Genomic DNA, 25,739 nt, shown 5'->3' on the forward strand with positions numbered 1-25,739 from the left:
AAACATATATACATATATACAGGTGCTGTGGGGAAGGGAAGGAGGTAAGATGTGTATGTATCTATAATTCTATTCATTTTGTTGCTATTGATGCCTGTCTACTTGTTTTGTTTTGTCGTCTGTCTCCCCCTTCTAAACCTCAAGCGCGTTGTTGGGTAAGGACTGTCTCTATCTGTTCCCGAATTGTACTTTAGTCCAGTGCTCTGCACACAGTAAGCGCTCAATAAATACAATTGAACGAATGAATCCCAGGCCCGTGCTCTAATCAGCAGGCCACACTACTCCCTCCCTCCCACCGCTTTATATTCTGGTAAAAAAGACTCACAGTGCTCTGCACACAGTAAGCGCTCAATAAATACAATTGAATGAATGAATCCCCGACCCATGCTCTAATCAGTAGACCACGCTACTTCTTCCCTCCCACCGCTTTATATTCTGGTAAAAAAGACTCACAGTGCTCTGCACACAGTAAGCGCTCAATAAATACAATTGAATGAATGAATCCCCGGCCCATGCTCTAATCAGTAGGCCACACTACTCCTTCCCTCCCACCGCTTTATATTCTGGTAAAAAAGACTCACAGTGCTCTGCACACAGTAAGCACTCAATAAATACAATTGAATGAATGAATCCCAGGCCCGTGCTCTAATCAGTAGGCCACACTACTCCTTCCCTCCCACCGCTTTATATTCTGGTAATAAAGACTCACAGTGCTCTGCACACAGTAAGCGCTCAATAAATACAATTGAATGAATGAATCCCCGGCCCATGCTCTAATCAGTAGGCCACACTACTCCTTCCCTCCCACCGCTTTATATTCTGGTAATAAAGACTCACAGTGCTCTGCACACAGTAAGCGCTCAATAAATACAATTGAATGAATGAATCCCCAGCCCATGCTCTAATCAGTAGGCCACACTACTCCTTCCCTCCCACCGCTTTATATTCTGGTAAAAAAGACTCACAGTGCTCTGCACACAGTAAGCGCTCAATAAATACAATTGAACGAATGAATCCCAGGCCCATGCTCTAATCAGTAGGCCACACTACTCCTTCCCTCCCACTGCTTTATATTCTGGTAAAAAAGACTCACAGTGCTCTGCACACAGTAAGCGCTCAATAAATACAGTTGAATGAATGAATCCCCGGCCCATGCTCTAATCAGTAGGCCACGCTACTCCTTCCCTCCCACCGCTTTATATTCTGGTAGAAAAGACTCACAGTGCTCTGCACACAGTAAGCGCTCAATAAATACAATTGAATGAATGAATCCCAGGCCCATGCTCTAATCAGTAGGCCACACTACTCCTTCCCTCCCACCGCTTTATATACTGGTAAAAAAGACTCACAGTGTTCTGCGCACAGTAAGCGCTCAATAAATACAATTGAATGAATGAATCCCAGGCCCATGCTCTAATCAGTAGGCCACGCTACTCCTTCCCTCCCACCGCTTTATATTCTGGTAGAAAAGACTCACAGTGCTCTGCACACAGTAAGCGCTCAATAAATACAATTGAATGAATGAATCCCCGGCCCATGCTCTAATCAGTAGGCCACACTACTCCTTCCCTCCCACCGCTTTATATTCTGGTAATAAAGACTCACAGTGCTCTGCACACAGTAAGCGCTCAATAAATACAATTGAATGAATGAATCCCCAGCCCATGCTCTAATCAGTAGGCCACACTACTCCTTCCCTCCCACCGCTTTATATTCTGGTAAAAAAGACTCACAGTGCTCTGCACACAGTAAGCGCTCAATAAATACAATTGAACGAATGAATCCCAGGCCCATGCTCTAATCAGTAGGCCACACTACTCCTTCCCTCCCACTGCTTTATATTCTGGTAAAAAAGACTCACAGTGCTCTGCACACAGTAAGCGCTCAATAAATACAGTTGAATGAATGAATCCCCGGCCCATGCTCTAATCAGTAGGCCACGCTACTCCTTCCCTCCCACCGCTTTATATTCTGGTAGAAAAGACTCACAGTGCTCTGCACACAGTAAGCGCTCAATAAATACAATTGAATGAATGAATCCCAGGCCCATGCTCTAATCAGTAGGCCACACTACTCCTTCCCTCCCACCGCTTTATATACTGGTAAAAAAGACTCACAGTGTTCTGCGCACAGTAAGCGCTCAATAAATACAATTGAATGAATGAATCCCAGGCCCATGCTCTAATCAGTAGGCCACGCTACTCCTTCCCTCCCACCGCTTTATATTCTGGTAGAAAAGACTCACAGTGCTCTGCACACAGTAAGCGCTCAATAAATACAATTGAACGAATGAATCCCAGGCCCATGCTCTAATCAGTAGGCCACACTACTCCCTCCCTCCCACCGCTTTATATTCTGGTAAAAAAGACTCACAGTGCTCTGCACACAGTAAGCGCTCAATAAATACAATTGAATGAATGAATCCCAGGCCCATGCTCTAATCAGTAGGGCACACTACTCCTTCCCTCCCACCACTTTATATTCTGATAAAAAAGACTCACCTGACTGCCCAGTGAAACCTCAGCACAGAAGCACGTGGCATCCCTCCAACGCTCGAACGAGAGCATCGATTTCCGAGATTCAGTCCATTAGAAAGCCTCCCTCTGTAGATCCGCATGACGCGTGCATTTCCAGCGGCACGTCCGGATCGGAGCGGGCGGCCTTTCCTTCCGAGGTCTCCTCCGCCTGACTGCGGAGGGGAGAAATTGCTGAAGTCACATGAGGGTGCTTGCAAGCTCAGATCTCATGTGAGTCGGCTGAGCCGCCCGGCAGCACTGACCCCCGGCTGGAGAGGGATGGGCCTAGCCGGCAGGGACTGCCGAGGACACCCGCGGTACCTTTCTCGCCTGGACCAAGAGGCTGATGATGGGTCAAGAACTGTGCACCAACGCCGGTTGCAGCTGCTCCCACGTCGGGGACGGGGACCCCCGCAGAAGGCCGAGAAGCCAGCCTGCCCCCGAGGTCGAGGTATTTGGCGCACGCGATCTGGACCGTCTTCCGATAAATTGAGGAGGCCGACGGATCCCTGCCGGGGATCCAAATTCCCCACCGAGAAGCATCCTGTGCATCTAAGCTTTATTTCTATTGATGACTTGACACCTGTCCACATGTTTTGTTTTGTTGTCTGTCTCCCCCTTCTATCATCATCATCAATCATCAATCGTATTTATTGAGCGCTTACTGTGTGCAGAGCACTGGACTAAGCGCTTGGGAAGTACAAGTTGGCAACATATAGAGACAGTCCCTACCCAACAGTGGGCTCACAGCATCAATCATCAATTGTATTTATTGAGCGCTTACTGTGCGCAGAGCACTGGACTAAGCGCTTGGGAAGTACAAATTGGCAACATATAGAGACAGTCCCTACCCAACAGTGGGCTCACAGCATCAATCATCAGTTGTATTTATTGAGCGCTTACTGTGTGCAAGAGCACTGGACTAAGCGCTTGGGAAGTACAAGTTGGCAACATATAGAGACAGTCCCTACCCAACAGTGGGCTCACAGTCTAGAAGGGGGAGACAGAGCACAAAACCAAATATACTAACAAAATAAAATAAATAGAATAGATACGTACAAGTAAAATAAATAAATAAATAGAGTAACAAATATGTACAAACATATATACATATATAGCCAGTGAGACCGTTGTTGGGTAGGGACCGTCTCTATATGTCTCTATATAGGGATCGTCTCTATATCCCAGCTCCTCCACTAGTCAGCTGTGTGACTTTGGGCAAGTCACTTCACTTCTCCAGGCCTCAGTTCCCTCATCTGTAAAATGGGGATGAAGACTGTGAGCCCCCCGTGGGACGAACTGATCACTTCGTAACCTCCCCAGCGCTTAGAACAGTGCTTTGCACATAGTAAGTGCTTAATAAATGCCATTATTATTATCATATATCGCCGACTTGGACTTCCCAAGCGCTTAGTACAGTGTTCTGCACATGGTAAGCGCTCAATAAATACAACTGAAAGAATGAAGGAATCTGGTGGAAAGGCAAATTAGCCGCCGGAATGGAGGATTTGCGGGCTGCATCCTGCATCCCGGGGGGTCCCCTGAGTGAAGGGAGATTTTTTTACTTCTTCTGGTGTTTGGGGCTGGAGCGGCAGGGAGGGTTCGCTGGCCTCAACCCTCTGGGGCACCTGAAGAGGAGTGAGGTAATAATAATAATAATAATAATGATGGCATTTATTAAGCGCTTACTATGTGCAAAGCACTGTTCTAAGTGCTGGGCACTGTTCTAAGCGCTGGGTAGGCCCCGTTGGAGGCATCCTGGCGTCTTGGCTCCCTGAAGGAGCCTTTTAGAGTCCTTTTAGACTGTGAGCCCACTGTTGGGTAGGGACTGTCTCTATATGTTTCCTACTTGTACTTCCCAAGTGCTTAGTACAGTGCTCTGCACACAGTAAGCACTCAATAAATACGATTGATTGATTGATTGAAGGAGTGACGTGCGGCAGAGCGAGAGGCCCGGCCTGCTGAGGTGTCCGGGCAATGTAGGCCCGTAGGGCCAGCAAACTCACCGTGAAGGCCAGTCTTCTAGACTGTGAGCCCACTGTTGGGTAGGGACCGTCTCTATATGTTGCCAACTTGTACTTCCCAAGCGCTTAGTACAGTGCTCTGCACACAGTAGGCGTTCAATAAATACGATTGAATGAATGAATGAATGAAGAGAGAGGAGGATGTTGGCAAAGAGACATGACAGTACATGCTTAGTACAGTGCTCTGTACACAGTGCTCTGCACACAGTAAGCGCTCAATAAATACGATTGATGATGATGATGACAGTGCTGGAGGGGTCCCAAGCCCCAGAGGAAAGTTTCACCAGCCGGGCTAGGCCTCTGGGAAGGCCAGCCTGAGGTGGTTAGCAAGGTTTGGTGGGATGTGGGAGGGATCTTACACCCTGGGGGGAGTTTTGGGTGAGGGGAATAAAATGTGCTTGTATCCACCCCAGTGCTTGGAACGGTGCTTGGCACATAGTATTATTATTAGAAAAGACGCACAAAGAAGACATAGTCCCCTCACCGGCTCCTCGCCCACCCTTCCCTCATCGCGGCCTATCTTGATTTTGCTCCGGGCCTCGGCCCGGGCTCTGTCCTCCAGCTCCTGGAGGTAAAAGAGGCGGCAGCGACGACGGCAGCGGCTACTCCATCGGACTCCCCGCCCTCCCTCCCTTCCCTCCGGCCCCGGACGTGCAGTGGAGACGGACCCCACGGCCCCACTGACCCTTCCCAGGAGCGGGATCCGGCCCTCGGCTTCCCGGCGGTGAGCGTGCGGCCCAGGGGATCCCTCTGCCTCCGGATCCAATCCCTCGGCTCCCACTGGTGTCCCGGCCCCGGGGGGAAATGAGAAGGATGTCCGCGGTCATTAGTGGGTGGACGGCAGCCCCGGGGTAGATCCGAGCTACTCAGACAGGATGGGGCTGTCCCATGTTGGGCTCTCCTCCTAAGAAGTTGGGAGAGCCACAGCTCCTTCCCATTTTACAGATGAGGGCCCGGAGGCCTGGAGAAGTCGAGTGACCTGCCCGGGGTCACCCAAAAGGGCCGGAATAGAGAACATGACGCCCCTGAATCTCAGCCCCGTCCCCTTCCCGGTCAACCTCTCTAATTGACCTGTCCTAATTCCGGGATCACACAGTAGAGCTGGGATTAGCTCCGCACATCCACCAAGCTAGCTCTCTTCCTTCCTTCAAAGCCCTACTGAGAGCTCACCTCCTCCAGGAGGTCTTCCCACACTGAACACCCTCCTCCCCATCCCCCCTGCCTTACCTCCTTCCCCTCCCCACAGCACCTGTATATATCTATATATGTTTGTACGGATTTATTACTCTATTTATTTATTTATTTTATTTGTACATATTTAGTCTATTTACTTTATTTGGTTTATATGTTTTGTTTTGTTGTCTGTCTCCCCCTTCTAGACTGTGAGCCTGTTGTGGGGTAGGGACCGTCTCTAGATGTTGCCAACTTGTATTTCCCAAGCGCTTAGTACAGTGCTCTGCGCACAGTAAGCGCTCAATAAATACGATTGAATGAATGAATGAATTAGAAAACTTGTACTTCCCAAGCGCTTAGTCCAGTGCTGTGCACACAGTAAGCGCTCAATAAATACGATTGAATGAATGAATGAATTAGAAAACTTGTACTTCCCAAGCACTTAGTCCAGTGCTCTGCACACAGTAAGCGCTCAATAAATACGACTGAATGAATGAATGAGTGAATGAACCCGGAGCCCCTGAATCCCAGCCCCCTTGGAGCAGCAGCGTGGCTCAGTGGAAAGAGCATGGGCTTGGGAATCAGAGTTCTAATCCCAGATCCGCCAATTGTCAGCTGGGTGACTTTGAGCAAGTCACTTCATTTCTCTGAGCCTCAGTGACCTCATCTGTAAAATGGGGATTAAGACTGTGAGCCCCACGTGGGACAACTTGATCACCTTCTATCTATCCCAGTGCTTAGAACAGTGCTTGGCACATAGTAAGTGCTTAATAAATGCCATCATCATTATTATTATTCCAAGGTAATCAATCAGTCAATCGTATTTATTGAGCGCTTACTGTGTGCAGAGCACTGTACTAAGCGCTTGGGAAGTACAAGTCGGCAACACATACAGTCCCTACCCAACAGCGGGCTCACAGTCTGTTTCTCCAAGCAACCTTCCCCAATAAATGCCACTATTATTATTATAATTATTATTATTCCAAGGTAATTTCTGCAAGTGATCTTCCCCAGACGGGTCCCACGGCAGGGGCAGGATTTGAACTCAGGTTCCCTTGAATCCCCAGGCTAAACACGGGCCCTTGCGTCCATCACAGCCGAGGCCGGGCCTCCCCTTCGGTGCAGCCTCATCTTACCTGAACTTGGAGAAGCTGGGCAAGGGCACCTATGCCACCGTCTACAAAGGCATCAGCCGGTGAGTGAGCGGACCACCCTCCCTCGGCCCCCACGCTCCCGGCCCGCGGACCCTCACTGGGCCGCTCCAGTGGTGGGGGACGAGGAAACCGTCAGCTCGCGGAGGGCAGGGATTGTGTCTCCCAATTCTGATCATCATAATTCTAGTATTTGTTAATAATAATGCTGGTATTTGTTAAGCGCTTACTATGTGCAAAGCACCATTCTAAGTGCTGGGGTAGATACAAGGTAATCAGGTTGTCCCACTAGGGGCTCACAGTCTTCATCCCCATTTTACAGACGAGGGAACTGAGGCCCAGGGAAGTGAAGTGACTTGCCCAAAGTCACACAGCTGACAAGTGGCGGAGCCGGGATTTGAACCCATGGCCTCTGACTCCAAAATCCGGAGCCACACTGCTTCCCACTTACTTGTTAAGCACTTACTATGTGCCAGGGATGGTAATAATAATAATAATAATAATAATAGTAATGATAGCATTTATTAAACACTTACTATGTGCAAAGAACTGCTCTAAGCGCTGGGGAGGTTTCGAGGTGATCAGGTTGTCCCATGGGGGGCTCACAGTCTTCATCCCGATTTTACAGATGAGGGAACTGAGGCGCAGAGAAGTTCATTTATTCAATCGCATTTATTGAGCATTTACTGTGTGCAGAGCACTGTACTAAGCACTTGGGAAGTACAAGTTGGCAACATATAGAGACAGTCCCTACCCAACAGTGGGCTCGCAGTCTAGAAGGGGGAGACAGAGAACAAAACAAAAAATATTAACAAAATAAAATAATTAGAATAAATATGTAAAATAAAATAAATAAATAGAGTAATAAATCCGTACAAACATATACACATATATACAGGTGCTGTGGGGAGGGGAAGGAGGTAAGGCTGGAGGGGGGGGACTTGCCCAAAGTGAAGTGACTTGCCCAAAGTCACACAGCTGACTGTGAGCCCGCTGTTGGGTAGGGATCATCTCTATATGTTGCCAGCTTGTACTTCCCAAGCGCTTAGTACAGTGCTCTGCACACAGTAAGTGCTCAATAAATATGATTGATGATGACAAGTGGCGGAGCTGGGATTTTGAACCCATGACCTCTGACTCTAAAGCCCGTGTCCTTTCCACTGTACTGAGCGCTGTGGGGGAATAGAGGCAAATCATACTGGACTCAGCCCCTGTCCCACATCGACTTCACAGTCTTCCTCCCTATTTTACAGATGAGGTCACTGAGGCACAGGGAATGGTAATAACTGTGGTATTTATTAAGTCATTATTATAATCCCTACCCAACAACGGGCTCCCAGTCTAGAAGTGCTTATTATGTGCCAAGCACTGTTCTAAGCACTGGGCTAAATACGAGCTAATCAGGTTGGACACAGCCCCTGCGTGTCCAGTACAAGCTAATAATAATTTGGTTGCAATTAGCTTGTAGATACAAACTAAAAATAATAGTAATAAGAGTTCGGGTGCTTGTTCAGCGCTTACTATGTGCCAAGCACTGTTCTAAGCACTGGGGTAGGTCCAAGCTAATCAGGTTGGACCTACTAATTAGGTTATTACCTAATACTAGGTAATAATACTAAGTAATAATAATTATAATAATAATATAATAATAATTATTATTATTATTATAAGTAATAATAATAATATTCCTAGGTAATAATAATTAGCTTGTAGATACTAGCAGCGTGGCTCAGTGGAAAGAGCCTGGGCTTTGAAGTCAGAGGTCATGGGTTCAAATCCTGGCTCCGCCACTTGTCAGCCGTGTGACCGTTGGCAAGTCACTTCACTTCTCTGGGCCTCAGTTCCCTCATCTGTAAGGGAACTAGACTGAGAGCCCACTGTTGGGTAAGGACCGTCTCTTTATGTTGCCAACTTGTACTTCCCAAGCGCTTAGTACAGTGCTCTACACACAGTAAGCGCTCAATAAATGCAATGGAATGAATGAATGAACTTGTACTTCCCAAGTGCTTAGTACAGTGCTCTGCACACAGTAAGCGCTCAATAAATACGATGGAATGGAATGAATGGAGAATTTCCAGTCCTCTGCCAGTCTCGATCGCGGGAGGGAGAGTGAAGCCGAGGCCTGTCCATTCCATTCCTAGCTTGGCCAGTGGCTATCAATCAATCGTATTTATTGAGCGCTTACTGTGTGCAGAGCACTGGACCAGCGGCAAGCCAACTGCTACAAATCAAAACTCAACGGCGCCGGGCAGCAGCAGCAAGGGAGAGAGTCGAGGGCGGAGATTCAAATTTACTATGAGAAAGGAGGCAATGGTGAAACAATTCCGGATTTTTACCAAGAAAAACTCTCTGGATACGCCACCGGAACGATTGCTGATGGAGGTGGGGCGTTCTGGGAGAGATGTGTCCATGGATGGAATCGCTATAATAATAATAATAATAATAATAATGGCATTTATTAAGCTCTTACTATGTGCAAAGCACTGTTCTAAGCGCTACGGGTCAGAGACGACTCAGCGGCATAAGACAAGACAATTTATTAAGTGCTTACTATGTGTCAGGCACTGTACTACTACTACTACTAATAATAATGATGATGGCATTTGTTAAGCACTTACTATGTGCAAAGCACTGTTCTAAGCACTGGGGAGGATACAAAGTGATCAGGTTGTCCCACGTGGGGCTCCCAGTCTTCATCCCCATTTTATAGATGAGGGAACTGAGGCCCAGAGAAGGGAAGTGACTTGCCCAAAGTCACACAGCTGACTATTGGCAGAGCCAGGATTTGAACCCATGACCTCTGACTCCCAAGCCTGGGCTCTTTCCACTGAGCCACGCTGCTTCTCTTACTAGTCGCTGGGGTTGATACAAGCGCATCAGGTTGGACACAGTTCCTGTCCCACGTGGGGCTCACAGTCTTCATCCCCATTTTAAAGATGAGGGAACTGAGGCCCAGAGAAGTGAAGTGACTTGTCCAAAGTCACACAGCTGACTTGGTGGAGCCGGGATTTGAACCCATGACCTCTGACTCCCAAGCCTGGGCTCTTTCCACTGAGCCATGCTGCTTCTCTTACTAGTCGCTGGGGTTGATACAAGCACATCGGGTTGGACACAGTCCCTGTCCCACGTGGGGCTCACAGTCTTCATCCCCATTTTAAAGATGAGGGAACTGAGGCCCAGAGAAGTGAAGTGACTTGTCCAAAGTCACACAGCTGACTATTGGTGGAGCCGGGATTTGAACCCATGACCTCTGACTTCCAAGCCCAGTCTCTTTCCACTGAGCCATGCTGCTTCTCTTACTAGTCGCTGGGGTTGATACAAGCACATCGGGTTGGACACAGTCCCTGTCCCACGTGGGGCTCACAGTCTTCATCCCCATTTTAAAGATGAGGGAACTGAGGCCCAGAGAAGTGAAGTGACTTGCCCAAAGTCACACAGCTGACATTTGGCGGAGCCAGGATTTGAACCCATGACCTCTGACTCCCAAGCCTGGACTCTTTCCACTGAGCCCTGCTGCTTCTCTTACTAGTCGCTGGGGTTGATACAAGCGCATCGGGTTGGACATAGTCCCTGTCCCACATGGGGCTCACAGCCTCAATCCCCATTTTAAAGATGAGGTCACTGAGGCCCAGAGAAGTGAAGTGACTTGCCCAAAGTCACACAGCTGACAATTGGCGGAGCCGGGATTTGAACCCATGACCTCTGACTCCCAAGCCCGGCCTCTTTCCACTGAGCCACGCTGCTTCGCTTACTAGTCGCTGGGGTTGATACAAGCGCATCGGGTTGGACACAGTCCCTGTCCCACATGGGGTTCACAGCCTCAATCCCCATTTTAAAGATGAGGTCACTGAGGCCCAGAGAAGTGAAGTGACTTGCCCGAAGTCACACAGCTGACATTTGGCAGAGCCGGGATTTGAACCCATGACCTCTGACTCCCAAGCCCGGCCTCTTTCCACTGAGCCACGCTGCTTCGCTTACTAGTTGCTGGGGTTGATACAAGCGCATCGGGTTGGACATAGTCCCTGTCCCACATGGGGCTCACAGCCTCAATCCCCATTTTAAAGATGAGGTCACTGAGGCCCAGAGAAGTGAAGTGACTTGCCCAAAGTCACACAGCTGACATTTGGCGGAGCCAGGATTTGAACCCATGACCTCTGACTCCCAAGCCTGGACTCTTTCCACTGAGCCATGCTGCTTCTCTTACTAGTCGCTGGGGTTGATACAAGCACATCGGGTTGGACATAGTCCCTGTCCCACATGGGGCTCACAGCCTCAATCCCCATTTTAAAGATGAGGTCACTGAGGCCCAGAGAAGTGAAGTGACTTGCCCAAAGTCACACAGCTGACAATTGGCGGAGCCGGGATTTGAACCCATGACCTCTGACTCCCAAGCCCGGCCTCTTTCCACTGAGCCACGCTGCTTCGCTTACTAGTCGCTGGGGTTGATACAAGCGCATCGGGTTGGACACAGTCCCTGTCCCACATGGGGTTCACAGCCTCAATCCCCATTTTAAAGATGAGGTCACTGAGGCCCAGAGAAGTGAAGTGACTTGCCCGAAGTCACACAGCTGACATTTGGCAGAGCCGGGATTTGAACCCATGACCTCTGACTCCCAAGCCCGGCCTCTTTCCACTGAGCCACGCTGCTTCGCTTACTAGTCGCTGGGGTTGATACAAGCGCATCGGGTTGGACACAGTCCCTGTCCCACATGGGGTTCACAGCCTCAATCCCCATTTTAAAGATGAGGTCACTGAGGCCCAGAGAAGTGAAGTGACTTGCCCGAAGTCACACAGCTGACATTTGGCAGAGCCGGGATTTGAACCCATGACCTCTGACTCCCAAGCCCGGCCTCTTTCCACTGAGCCACGCTGCTTCGCTTACTAGTCGCTGGGGTTGATACAAGCGCATCGGGTTGGACACAGTCCCTGTCCCACATGGGGTTCACAGCCTCAATCCCCATTTTAAAGATGAGGTCACTGAGGCCCAGAAAAGTGAAGTCACTTGTTGAAAGTCATGCAGCAGACAAGCGTTGTCCTCGCCTAAGTACTTAGTACATTTGATAGTCTCCCCACGCCCAACCCCACAGCACTTACGTACCTATCTTTAAATTATATATTATAAATGACTTAATTATTCATGTGAATGTCTACCTTCCACTCTAGACTGTGAGCTCATTATGGGCTGGGAACATGGCTGCTAATTCTTTTGTATTGTACTCTCATAAGCTGTTAATGTAGTGAGCACACAGTAAGTACTCACTAAATACTATTGATGAATTGACTGAATGATTAATAATAATAATAATAATAATTTTTGCATTTGTTAAGCACTTACTATGTGCAAAGCACTGTTCTAAGTGCTGGGGAGGATACAAGGTGATCAGGTTGTCCTATGTGGGGCTCACAATCTTAATCCCCATTTTACAGATGAGGCCACTGAGGCCCAGAGAAGTGACTTGCCCAAAGTCACACAGCTGACAAGTGGCGGAGCTGGGATTTGAACCCATGACCTCTTACTCCACAGCCCAGGCTCTTTCCTCTGAGTCACACTGCTTTCCCGTGGAAGCTACAATTCATTCAATCGTATTCATTGAGCGCTTACTGCGTGCAGAGCACTGTACTAAGCGCTTGGAAAGTAGAGAAGCAGCGTGGCTCAGTGGAAAGAGCCCGGGCTTTGGAGTCAGAGGTCATGGGTTCAAATCCCGGCTCTGCCAATTGTCAGCTGTGTGACTTTGGACAAGTCACTTATCTGTGCCTCAGTTCCCTCATCTGTAAAATGGGGATTAATACGGAGCCCCATGTGGGACAACCTGATCATCTTGTATCCCCTCAGCACTTAGAACAGTGCTTTGCACATAGTAAGCGCTTAACAAATACCACCATTATTGTTATTACATGATAGATTGTAAACCATCTAATCTAGTTTACAATCTAAACTCACTGTGGGCAGGGAATGTGTCTGTTATATTGTTGTGTTGTACTCTCATCATCATCATCAATCGTATTTATTGAGCGCTTACTATGTGCAGAGCACTGTACTAAGCGCTTGGGAAGTACAAATTGGCAACATATGGAGACAGTCCCTACCCAACAGTGGGCTCACAGTCTAAAAGGGGGAGACAGAGAACAAAACCAAACGTACTAACAAAATAAAATAAATAGAATAGATATGTACAAATAAAATAGAGTAATAAATATGTACAAACATATATACATATATACTCTCCCAAGCACTTAGTTCAGTGCTCTGCACAAAGTAAGTGCTAAATAAAAGCAGTTGATCAGTTGATTGATTAAGCGTCCAATAAATGTCATTTTGGGCAGGGAATGTGTCTGTTATATTGTTGTGTTGTACTCTCCCAAGTGCTTAGTTCAGTGCTCTGCACACAGTAAGTGCTAAATAAATATAGTTGATCAGTTAATTGATTAAGCATCCAATAAATGCCACTGATAACATTTTCCTTGACTAAACACAGGTTAGCCTCAACACGTGGCTGTACTCTTCCAAGCACTTAGTCAAGTGCTCTGCACACAGTATTATTATTATTATTAAGTGCTGTCGAGTCATCTCTGAATCATAGCGACTCCATGGATATACTTTCTCGAGAACGTCCTGTCCTCCGCTTAAGTACTCAATAAATACCATCGATCGATTGATCGATTGATGCAGTAATATCCCAGAGATTTTTGCCTGCCGGTCCTTCCTTCAGAGGCGGGGCAATGGAGGGAATTGGAACCACCGTTCCGGATCACCCTCTTGGGAGAAATCACTTTTTAATAACTTGGAAATCAAGTCCTTTGCCAAATCCCATTCCCGCTGTCCTGTAGTAGTAGTAATCCTTACCTCGCGGATCTCCTAGTCCAGCAGCTCGGCCCCCACACTTCGCTCTTTTAACTCCAACTTGCTCACTGTGCTCGGATCCCGCCAATCTCACCACGGACCTCTTTCCCACATTCATTCACTCATTCATCCGTTCGCATTTATTGAGCGCTTACTGTGTGCAGAGCACTGTATTAAGAGCTTGGGAGAGTTCAGTACAACAATAAACAGCGACATTCCCTGCCCACAACGAGCTTACGGTCTAGCCCTACTGAGAGCTTCGAGGCCCTACTGAGAGCTCATCTCCTCCAGGAGGCCTTCCCACACTGAGCCCCTTCCTTCCTCTCCCCCTCGTCCCCCTCTCCATCCCCCCATCTTACCTCCTTCTCTTCCCCACAGCACCTGTTTATATGTATATATGTTTGTACAGATTTATTACTCTATTTATTTATTTATTTTACTTGTACATATCTATCATTTATTTCATTTTGTTAGTATATTTGGTTTTGTTCTCTGTCTCCCTCTTTTAGACTGTGAGCCCACTGTTGGGTAGGGACTGTATATGTTGCCAACTTGTACTTCCCAAGCACTAAGTACAGTGCTCTGCACACAGTAAGCGCTCAATAAGTACGATTGATGATGATGATGATGATGATGGGGGGGCAGGCAGATATTAATATTAATACAGATTAAATTAATACAGATACAGATTAATACAGATACAGATTAATTCGGATACAGATTAAATTACAGATATGTATGTAAGTGCTGCGGGGCTTCCTCTGGCAACACAATCAAGGTAAGAATCCTCTCTGTGGCTTGGAACTCCCTCTGCTCTATATGTATAATAATAATAATAATAATGGCATTTATTAAGCACTTACTGTGTGTAAAGCCCTGTTCTAAGTGCTGGGGAGGTTACAATGTGATCAGGTTGTCCCACGGGGGGACGTACAGTCTCAGTCCCCATTTTCCAGATGAGGGAACTGAGGTTCAATGAGGCTCAATGTGCTCGATGCATGATGATGATGATGATGATGGCATTTGTTAAGCGCTACTATGTGCAGAGCACTGTTCTAAGCGCTGGCACTGTATCAGACCTCCCCTCTCCCCCTGGTCTAAGTGTCACTGGGAAGCAGCGTGGCTCAGATGAAAGAGCCGGAGCTTGGGAGTCAGAGTTCATGGGTTCTAATCCCGGCTCCACCACTTGTCAGCTGTGTGACTTTGGGCAAGTCACTTTTTTTTTTGATGGCTTTATTAAGCTCTTACTATGTGCAAAGCACTGTTCTAAGCGCTGGGGAAGTTACAAGGCGATCAGGTTGTCCCTCAGGGGGCTCACAGTCTTAATTCCCATTTTACAGATGAGGTAACTGAGGCACAGAGAAGTGAAGTGACTTGCCCAAAGTCACACAGCTGACAATTGGCAGAGCTGGGATTTGAACCCATGACCTCTGACTCCAAAGTCCGGGCTCTTTCCACTGAGCCACGCTGCTCTGGGCCTCAATTAGTTCATCTGTAAAATGGGGATTGACTGTGAGCCCCACGTGGGACAACCTGATCACCTTGTAACCTCCCTTTTAGAGTGTGAGCCCCCTTTTAGACTGTGAGCCCACTGTTGGGTAGGGACTGTCTCTATGTGATGCCAATTTGTACTTCCCAAGTGCTTAGTACAGTGCTCTGCGCATAGTAAGCGCTCAATAAATGCGATTGATTGATTGATTGATTGATTGTATCTACCCCAGCGCTTAGAACAGTGCTTGGAACAAATGCCATCATTATTATTATTAATAAAATCACATCTCCTCATTCATTCATTCATTCAATCGTATTTATTGAGCACTTACTGTGTGCAGAGCACTGTACTAAGTGCTTGGGAAGCACAAGTTGGCAACATTCTATGTGCTTGGATCTGTAATCTTTGCACCCTTGATATTCACCCCATCCTCAGCCCCAAGGCACTTAAGTACATTTCCATAATTCATTTATTTATATTCATGCCTGTCTCCCCTTCTACTGTAAGTTCACTGTATGCAGGGAATGTGTCAGTCAACTCTGTTGAATGGTACTCTTCCAGGCGCTTAGTACAGTGCTTTGTGCACAATAAGTGCTCAAGAAATACTGCTGATTGATTGATCGATAGTAGTAGAAGTAGTACTAAGTAACAGAAATAGTAGTAGTAATAATGGTAGTAGCAGTAAAAGAAGCTGCAGTAATTGTAGTGTTCATTAAGCTCCCCTCCTGTACCCAATCATTGTACAAAGTGCTGAGGAAATTAAAGTATGCAGATGAGTTATAGATCCAGTCTGTTGCCCCCAAGGGCCTCCACCTTCTCCACGAAACCCTCCCAGATTACTCCAACAGGACCCAAATAATAACAATAATAATGGCATTTATTAAGCGCTTACTATGTGCAAAGCACTGTTCTAAGCGCTGGAGAGGTTACAAGATGATCAGGTTGTCCCACGGGGGGCTCACAGTCTTCATCCCCATTTTACAGATGAGGTAACTGAGGCCCAGAGAAGTTAAGTGACTTGCCCAAAGTCACACAGCTAATTGGCGGAGCTGGGATTTGAACCCATGACCTCTGACTCCAAAGCCCGGGCTCTTTCCCACTGAGCCACGCTGCTTCTCCTAATCACCTAACACCCAAATCACCCAAATCACCTAACATTCATTCAATTCATTCAATAATAATAATAATAATAATGACATTTATTAAGCGCTTACTATGTGCAAAGCACTGTACTAAGCGCTGGGGAGGTTACAAGGTGATCAGGTTGTCCCACAGGGGGCTCACAGTCTTAATTCCCATTTTATAGATGAGGTAACTGAGGCACAGAGAAGTTAAGTGACTTGCCCAGAGTCACACAGCTGACAATTGGTGGAGACGGGATTTGAACCCATGACCTCTGACTCCAAAGCCCGGGTTCTTTCCACTGAGCCACGCTGTTTCAATTATATTTATTCATTCATTCATTCAATCATATTTATTAATAATAATAATAATAATGATGACATTTATTAAGTGCTTACTATGTGCAAAGCACTGTTCTAAGCATTGGGGAGGTTACAAGGTGATCAGGTTGTCCCACGAGAGGGCTCACAGTCTTCATCCCCATTTTCCAGATGAGGGAACTGGGGCCCAGAGAAGTGAAGCGACTTGCCCAAAGTCACACAGCTGACAAGTGGCGGAGCCAGGATTTGAACCCATCTCCTCTGACTCCAAAGCCCGGGCTCTTTCCACTGAACCACGCTGCTTCTCTAAATTGAGTGCTTACTGTGTGCAGAGCACTGTACTAAGCGCTTGCAAAGTACAATTCAGCAATAAAGAGAGACAATCCCTGCAATTGAGCGCTTACTGTGTGCAGAGCACTGTACTAAGCGCTTGCAAAGTACAATTCAGCAATAAAGAGAGACAATCCCTGCCCATAACGGGCTTACGGTCTTGAAATGTCAGCCCTTACATGTACCAAGCATGTTTCTGTCATTGGTATTGACAAGCCGAGGGGCAAAATTTTTCTCGGAAGCAGAGAGAGGGCATGACTTGGTGGGGGGGATGGGAGGGAATGCAGGACATGGAGGGGCCCTGCTTCAATCATTCATTCATTCATTCATTCAGTCGTATTTATTGAGCGCTTACTGTGTGCAGAGCACTGTATTAAGCGCTTGGGAAGTACAAGCTGGCAGCATATAGAGACGGTCCCTACCAAACAGCAGGCTCACAGTCTAGAAGGGGGAGACAGACAACCAAACAAAACATATAAACCAAATAAAATGAATAGAAGAAACACGTACACGTAAAATAAATAGAGTAATAAATATGCACAAACATATATGTATATATAACAATCTATTAATAATAATGTACAATCAATCGATCAATCAGAGATATTTGTTGTTATTGTTGTCTTACGCTGTTGAGTCAGGTCCGACCCATAGCGACGCCATCGATGCATCTCTCTCAGAATGCCCCCCCCTCCATCTGCAGTCGTTCTGGTTGTGGATCCATAGAGTTTTCTTGGTAAAAATTCATTCAATCGTATTTATTGAGCGCTTACTGTGTGCAGAGCACTGTACTAAGCGCTTGGGAAGTTCAAGCTGGCAACATATAGAGACGGTCCCTACCCAACAGTGGGCTCACAGTCTAGAAGGGGGAGACGGACAACCAAACGAAACATATAAACCAAATAAAATAAACAGAAGAAACACGTACAAGTAAAGTAAATAGAGTAATAAATATGCACAAACATATATGTATATATAACAATATATTAATAATAATGTACAACCAATCGATCAGTCAGAGATATTTGTTGTTATTGTTGTCTTACGCTGTCGAGTCGGGTCCGACCCATAGCGACGCCATCGATGCATCTCTCCCAGAATGCCCCCCCTCCATCTGCAGTCGTTCTGGTCGTGGATCCATAGAGTTTTCTTGGTAAAAATTCATTCAATCGTATTTATTGAGCGCTTACTGTGTGCAGAGCACTGTACTAAGCGCTTGAGGAGTACAAGTTGGCAACATATAGAGATGGTCCCTACCCAAGCTGCTGCTGCCCAGCATGGGTGAGTTTTGACTTGCAGCAGATTGCCATCCAATCAATCAATCAATCAATCAATGGTATTTATTGAGCGCTTACTGTGTGCAGAGCACTGTACTAAGCGCTTGAGGAGTACAAGTTGGCAACACATAGAGATGGTCCCTACCCAAGGTGCTGCTGCCCAGCATGGGTGAGTTTTGACTTGCAGCAGATTGCCATCCAATCAATCAATCAATCAATCAATGGTATTTATTGAGCGCTTACTGTGTGCAGAGCACTGTACTAAGTGCTTGGGGAGTACAAGTTGGCAACATATAGAGATGGTCCCTACCCAAGTTGCTGCTGCCCAGCATGGGTGAGTTTTGACTTGCAGCAGATTGCCATCCAATCAATCAATCAATCATATTTATTGAGCACTTACTGTGTGCAGAGCACTGTACTAAGCGCTTGGGAAGTACAAGATGGCAACATATAGAGACAGTCCCTACCCAACAGTGGGCTCACAGTCTACTGGCTAGCCAGTGGCCAAGCTAGGAATGGAAATGGGTAGGCCTTTGCTTCACTCTCCCTCCCATAGTCGAGACTGGTAGAGGACTGGAAACTCTCCAGGTGCCATCCTGAGAGGAGCAGAAGTATTTACTGAGCACTTATTGTGCGCAGAGAATTATACTAGGTTCTCGGTATAATACAACAGAGTCCATAGATGTGAACCTTGCCCACAAGGCGCTTACTGTCTAGAGGGGGAGATAATAATAACGATGGTATTTGTTAAGCACTTACTATGTGCCCAAGCAATGTTATTCAGCGCTTACTATGTGCTGAGCACTGTTCTAAGCGCTGCGGGGGGATACGAGGTAATCAGTTTGTCCTATATGGGGCTTACAGTCTTCATCCCCTTTTTCCAGATGAGGTAACTGAGGCACAGAGAAGTTGAGTTACTTGCCCTCTAGACTGTGAGCCCACTGTTGGGTAGGGACTGTCTCTACGTGTTGCCAACTTGTACTTCCCAAGCGCTTAGTACAGAGCTCTGCACACAGTAAGTGCTCAATAAATACGATTGATTGATTGATTGATTGATTGTCCAAAGTCACACAGCTGACAAGTGGCGGAGCCGGGATTAGAACTCATGACCTCTGATTCCCAAGCCCGGGCTCTTTCCACTGATCCATGCTGCTTTATTATGGTCATTTTCCAGGCCAGGGTCAGAGTCAGGATGGAATTAGTTGCAGGGGTGGGGGGGTGCAGGGAGTTGCAGAGGGATGATGGAGCTCCTCCCCTCAGTTTTAGGGTTTTGGGTTTTTTTTAATGGCATTTATTAAGCGCTTACTATGTGCAAAGCAGTGTTCTAAGCGCTGGGGAGGTTACAAGGTGATCAGGTTGTCCCACAGGGGGGCTAACAGTCTTAATCCCCATTTTCCAGATGAGGTAACTGAGGCACAGAGAAGTTAAGTGACTTGCCCAAAGTCACACAGCTGACATGAGTCGGAGCCGGGATTTGAACCCATGACCTCTGACTCCAAAGCCCAGGCTCCTTCCACTGAGCCACGCTGCTTCTCATGAGGGGTTCAGAGGGTGTGCTGCCAGACCCTCACTGAACAGCAAGAAGAGGAAAATAATGCCGGGCCCATTTGGTAACACCTGTCCAAGGCCGATTCAGGGAAACGCTTCCGATGGCAATTGCTTTCCTCTCTCTACTGGAGAAAATTAGGGATTTCTAGGAAAATCTTGGTTAGCTCTATTTCAGAGAAGCCGGTTTTAGATTAGGTTAAAAAGCATCTCCAGGGAGTCTGGAGCGGCTCCAGGAATCTTTCGGCAGCGGATTCCGATGGCAAGGAGTGACGATCCTGATTCTCAGGGGGGTCGTTGGCTGACGGGGACCATCTGGATGAGCACCAAAGGTGCCGTTGACGTTCAGAGTCTGAGGGGGTGGATTCCTGATCCCGTCACCCCAGCTCTTCCAAGGTGCTTCGGCGTTTCCAGTCATCATCATCATCATCAGTCGTATTTATTGAGCGTTTACTGTGTGCAGAGCACTGTACTAAGCCCTTGGGAAGTACAAATTGGCAACATATAGAGACAGTCCCTACCTAACAGTGGGCTCACAGTCTAAAAGGGGGAGACGAAACCAAACATACTAACAAAATAAAATAAATAAGGAGGCCCAAAACGGCGACATCCTGGCTTGTTCCCTCTCCAAAGCCCAGTTCCCAGCTCCCGTAAAGTCCCCGCTCCGATTGAAAAGTACTAAAGGGGTGTGTGTGTATGCGTGTTTGTGTTGTGTGGTGTCCGTGGGTGTGGATGTGTGTCCTTTCATTCCACCCCTGCAGGATCAACGGCCAGCTAGTAGCTCTGAAAGTCATCAGCATGAACGCGGAGGAAGGAGTTCCTTTTACCGCCATCCGGGAAGGTGAGTAAGCAAATGATTTGCTGTCTTGACCCAGACTGAGCTCCTATTGATCTGACCCCTCTGCGGGAGACTGAACTACTACTACTATCATCATCATCATCATCAATCGTATTTATTGAGCGCTTACTGTGTGCAGAGCACTGGACTAAGCGCTTGGGAAGTCCAAGTTGGCAACATATAGAGACGGTCCCTACCCAACAGTGGGCTCACAGTCTAGAAGGGGGAGACAACAAAACCAAACATATTGACAAAATAAAATAAATAGAATAGATATGTACAGGTAAAATAAATAAATAGAGTAATAAATATGTACAAACATATATACAGGTGCTGTGGGGAAGGGAAGGAGGTAAGGAGCGGGGGGATGGAGGGGGGAGGAGGGGGAGAGGAAGGAGGGGGCTGAGTCTGGGAAGGCCTCCTGGAGGAGGTGAGCTCTCAGTAGGGCCTTGAAGGGAGGAAGAGAGCGAGCTTGGAAGATGGGCAGAGGGATTGGGGGCATTCCAGGCCCGGGGGATGACGTGGGCCGGGGGTCGATGGCGGGGCAGGCGAGAACGAGGTACGGTGAGGTACTAATAATAATAGCATTTGTTAAGCACTTACTATGGGCCAGGCACTGTTCTAAGCGCCAAGGTAGATACAAGATGATGGTTGGAAACAGTCCCTGCCCCACATAATAATAATAATAATGGCATTTATTAAGCGCTTACTATGTGCAAAGCACTGTTCTAAGCACTAGAGGGGAATACAAGGTGATCAGGTTGTCCCTTGCGGGGCTCACAATCTTAATCCCCATTTTACAGATGAGGTAACTGAGGCTCAGAGGAGTTAAGTAGCGAGGCTCAGTGGAAAGAGCCCGGGCTTTGGAGTCAGAGGTCATGGGTTCCAATCCCGACTCCGCCGCATGTCTGCTGTGTGATCTTGGGCAAGTCACTTCACTTCTCTGGGCCTCAGTTACCTCATCTGTAAAATGGGGATGAAGACTGTGAGCCCCCCGTGGGACAACCTGATCAGCCTGTATCCTCCCCAGCGCTTAGAACAGTGCTTTGCACATAGTAAGTGCTTAACAAATGCCAATTATCATTATGTGACTTGCCCAAGGTCACACAGCAGACGTGTGGCGGAGCCGGGATTCGAACCCATGACCTCTGACTCCAAAGCCCGGGCTCTTTCCAGTGAGCCATGCTGCTTCTCATAGGGTTCACAGTCTTAACCCACACTTTATAAATGAGGGAATTTAAACACCGAGAAGTGAAGTGATTCGCCCAGGGTCCTACAGCAGACAAGTGGCGGAGCCAGGATTAGAACTCATGGGTTCAAATCCCGGCTCCGCCACTTGTCAGCTGTGTGACTTCGGGCAAGTCACTTCACTTCTCTGGGCCTCAGTTCCCTCATCTGTAAAATGGGGGTGAAGACTGCGAGCCCCACGTGGGACAGCCTGATCACCTTGTAACCTCCCCAGAGTTTAGAACAGTGCCCTGCATGTAGTAAGCGCTTAATAAATGCCATCATCATCATTAGAACCCGGGACCTTCTGACACCCAGGCCCGGGCTCTATCCACTAATGCCCTCCCTCTGCCCATCCGCCAAGCTCTCTCTCTTCATCCCTTCAAGGCCCTGCTGAGAGCTCACCTCCTCCAGGAGGCCTTCCCGGACTGAGCCCCTTCCTTCCTCTCCCCCTCGTCTCCCTCTCCATCCCCCCATCTTACCTCCTTCCCTTCCCCACAGCACCTGTATATATGTATATATATTTGTACATATTTATTACTCTATTTATTTATTTATTTATCTATTTTACTTGTACATATCTATCCTATTTATTTTATTTTGTTAGTATGTTTGGTTTTGTTCTCTGTCTCCCCCTTTTAGACTGTGAGCCCACTGTTGGGTAGGGACTGTCTCTAGATGTTGCCAATTTGTACTTCCCAAGCGCTTAGTACAGTGCTCTGCACATAGTAAGCGCTCAATAAATACGATTGATTGATTGATTGATTGATCCTGCTTCTCGGGCATCGCTGCCTCTTTAGCCTTGTTCTATTTTCCAGGCGTTTTGTCCTCACTTTCCATGACTGATCCCCACATAGGGTGAGGTAGGGTGCTAATTTTTAATTTGGTGTTTGTTAAGCACTTGCTATGTATCAGACACTGTTCTAATGGGTGGGGTAGATACCCAGTGGCGCAATGGATAACGCGTCTGACTACGGATCGGAAGATTGTTGGTTCGACTCCTGCCTGACTCGCTGCTCTCCTTTTCATAATAATAATAATAATAATGTTGGTATTTGTTAAGCGCTTACTATGTGCAAAGCACTGTTCTAAGCGCTGGGGGGGAACACAAGGAGGTGAGGTTGTCCCGTGTGGGGCTCACAGTCTTAATCCCCATTTTACAGATGAGGGAACTGAGGCCCAGAGAAGTGAAGTGACTTGCCCAAGGTCACACAGCAGACATGTGGGGGAGGTGGGATCACCTTGTAACCTCCCCAGCGCTTAGAACAGTGCTTTGCACATAGTAAGCGCTTAGGGTAGGAACTGTCTCTATATGTTGCCAACTTGTACTTCCCAAGTGCTTAGTACAGTGCTCTGCACACAGTAAGCGCTCAATAAATACGATTGATTGATTGATTGATTGATTTACTTGTACTGATGTCTGTCCCCCCGCCAAGACTGTGAGCCCGTTGTGAGCAGGGATTGTCTCTCTTTATTTGCTGCATTGTACTTCCCAAGCGCTTAGTACAGTGCTCTGCACACAGTAAGCGCTTAATAAATACAATCGAATGAATGAATGAATGAATAAATAAATGCTCTCATTATTATACAAGGTTGGACACAGTCCCTGTCCCACACGGGGCTCACAGTCTTAATCCCCATTTTACAGATGAGGTAACTGAGGCCAAGAGAAGGCAGGTGACTTCATCAATTGTATTTATTGAGTGCTTACTATGTGCAGAGCACTGTACTAAGCGCTTAACTTGCCTTGCCCAAGGCAAGGCAAGTGACTTGCTCAAGGTCACCCAGCAGACAAGTGGTGGAGCCAGGATTAGAACCCAGGTCCTTCTGACTCCCAAGCCTTTGCTCTATCCACTAAGCCACACTGCTTCTCAGTGTTAATATTATTTGCTGATCGACTTTTTTTAATGGTATTTCTTATGCACTTATTAGCACTTGGTACATAGCTCTGAATAATAATAACAATAATAATGGCATTTATTAAGCGCTTACTATGTGCAAAGCACTGTTCTAAGCACTGGGGAAGTTACAAGGTGATCAGGTTGTCCCACGTGGGGCTCACAGTCTTCATCCCCATTTTACAGATGAGGTAACAGAGGCACAGAGAAGGGAAGTGACTTGCCCAAAGTCACACAGCTGACAATTGGCGGAGCCAGGATTCGAACCCATGATCTCTGACTCCAAAGCCCAGGCTCTTTCCACTGAGCCACGCTGTAAGCGCTCAATAAATATGACTGACTGACTGACTGACTGAATGAATGAATTATGGGCCAGGCACTGTACTAAGCGCTGGGGTGGATACAAGCTAATCAGGTTGGACACAGTCTCTGTCCTATGTGGGGCTCACAGTCTTAATCCCCATTTTACAGATGAGCAAACTGAAGTAGAGAGAAGTGAAGTGATTTATTTGCCCAAGGTACCCAGCAGACAAGTGGCAGGATTAGAACCCAGTTTCTTTGCCTCCCAGGGCCAAGATGATGATGATGATGGTAGTATTTGTTAAGCGCTTACTATGTGCAAAGCACTGTTCTAAGCATTGGGGAGATCACACGGTGATCGGGTTGTCCCACGGGGGGCTCCCAGTTTTTAATCCCCATTTTACAGATGAGGCAACTGAGGCCCAGAGAAGTGAAATGACTTGCCCAAAGTCACCCAGCTGGCAATCGGGGGAGTGGGGATTTGAACCCATCTTTCCACTGGGCCATGTTGCTTCCCAAAGGCTTACCATGTGCTAAGCACTATGCTAAGCGCTGGAGTAAATACAAAATAATCAGACTGGACACCGTCCCTGTCCCACCCAGGGCTCACAGTCTAAGGGGGAGGGAGAACAGGAATTTAATTAATTAATTCATTCAGTCAGTCATATTCATTGAGCGCTTACTGTGTGCAGAGCACTGTACTAAGCGCTTGGAAAGTACAGTTTGGCAACAGATAGAGACAATCCCTACCCAACAATGGACTCACAGTCTAGAAGGGGGAGACAGACAACAAAACAAAACAAGTAGACAGGCATCAATTAATTAATTCTTCCGCAATTAAGCTCTCTTTCCCCAGGCTCACTCTCCCTTCTTCGTCATGTGTGCACTTCGACCTGTGACCTTTGAATATTGGATATTCATCCCATTCCCAACTCCACAGTACATATGTACATGTCTCTAAAACGTGTATTATCATCAATCGTATTTATTGAGCGCTTACTACGTGCAAAGCCCCCTCGTCCCCCTCTCCATCCCCCCCATCTTACCTCCTTCCCTTCCCCACAGCACCTGTATATGTTTGTACATATTTATTACTCTATTTATTTATTTTACTTGTACATATCTATTCTATTTATTTTATTTTGTTAGTATGTTTGGTTTTGTCTCCCCCCTTTTAGACTGTGAGCCCGCTGTTGAGTAAGGACTGTCTCTATATGTTGCCAATTTGTACTTCCCAAGCGCTTAGTACAGTGCTCTGCACACAGTAAGCGCTCAATAAATACGATTGATGGTGATGATGATGATCAGTTTGTCCCATGGGGGGCTCTTAGTCAATCCCCATTTTACAGATGAGGTAACTGGGGCTCAGAGAAGTTAAGTGACTTGCCCAAGGTCACACAGCAGACATGTGGCAGAGCCGGGATTCGAACCCATGACCTCTGACTCCAAAGCCCGGGCTCTTTCCACTGAGCCACGCTGGATTAAGAGAATGAGTCCCACGTGGGACAGGGACTGCATTGAACCTGATTAACCCGTCTCTACCCCAGCACTTAGACCAGGGCTTGGCACATAGTAAGAGCTTAACAAGTGTCATAACTACCATATATTATATACATATATATAAAATTATAAGAAATATTATATCTTGACTGAATGAATGAATAAACAGGAAATGTGTGGGCGAA

The 25,739-nt window shown here is 47.1% G+C and overlaps 1 protein-coding gene across 1 annotated transcript in view; it reads left to right on the forward strand.

Annotated features, from left to right (window-relative positions):
* Positions 1–2,826: 2,826 nt before the first annotated feature.
* The window catches only part of CDK15 (cyclin dependent kinase 15), a 138,359-nt gene continuing 115,446 nt past the window's right edge, over positions 2,827–25,739 (forward strand). Inside the window, exons 1-4 of the mRNA XM_038749494.1 lie at positions 2,827–2,967; positions 5,103–5,264; positions 6,781–6,908; positions 20,553–20,632. Coding sequence (XP_038605422.1) covers positions 2,863–2,967; positions 5,103–5,264; positions 6,781–6,908; positions 20,553–20,632 — 475 coding nt within the window. The 5' untranslated portion in view covers positions 2,827–2,862. The remainder of the gene's footprint in view (positions 2,968–5,102; positions 5,265–6,780; positions 6,909–20,552; positions 20,633–25,739) is intronic.

Source organism: Tachyglossus aculeatus, chromosome 7 (genome assembly GCF_015852505.1).
Source record: "Tachyglossus aculeatus isolate mTacAcu1 chromosome 7, mTacAcu1.pri, whole genome shotgun sequence".
NCBI classification, from domain to species: Eukaryota; Metazoa; Chordata; class Mammalia; order Monotremata; family Tachyglossidae; genus Tachyglossus; species Tachyglossus aculeatus.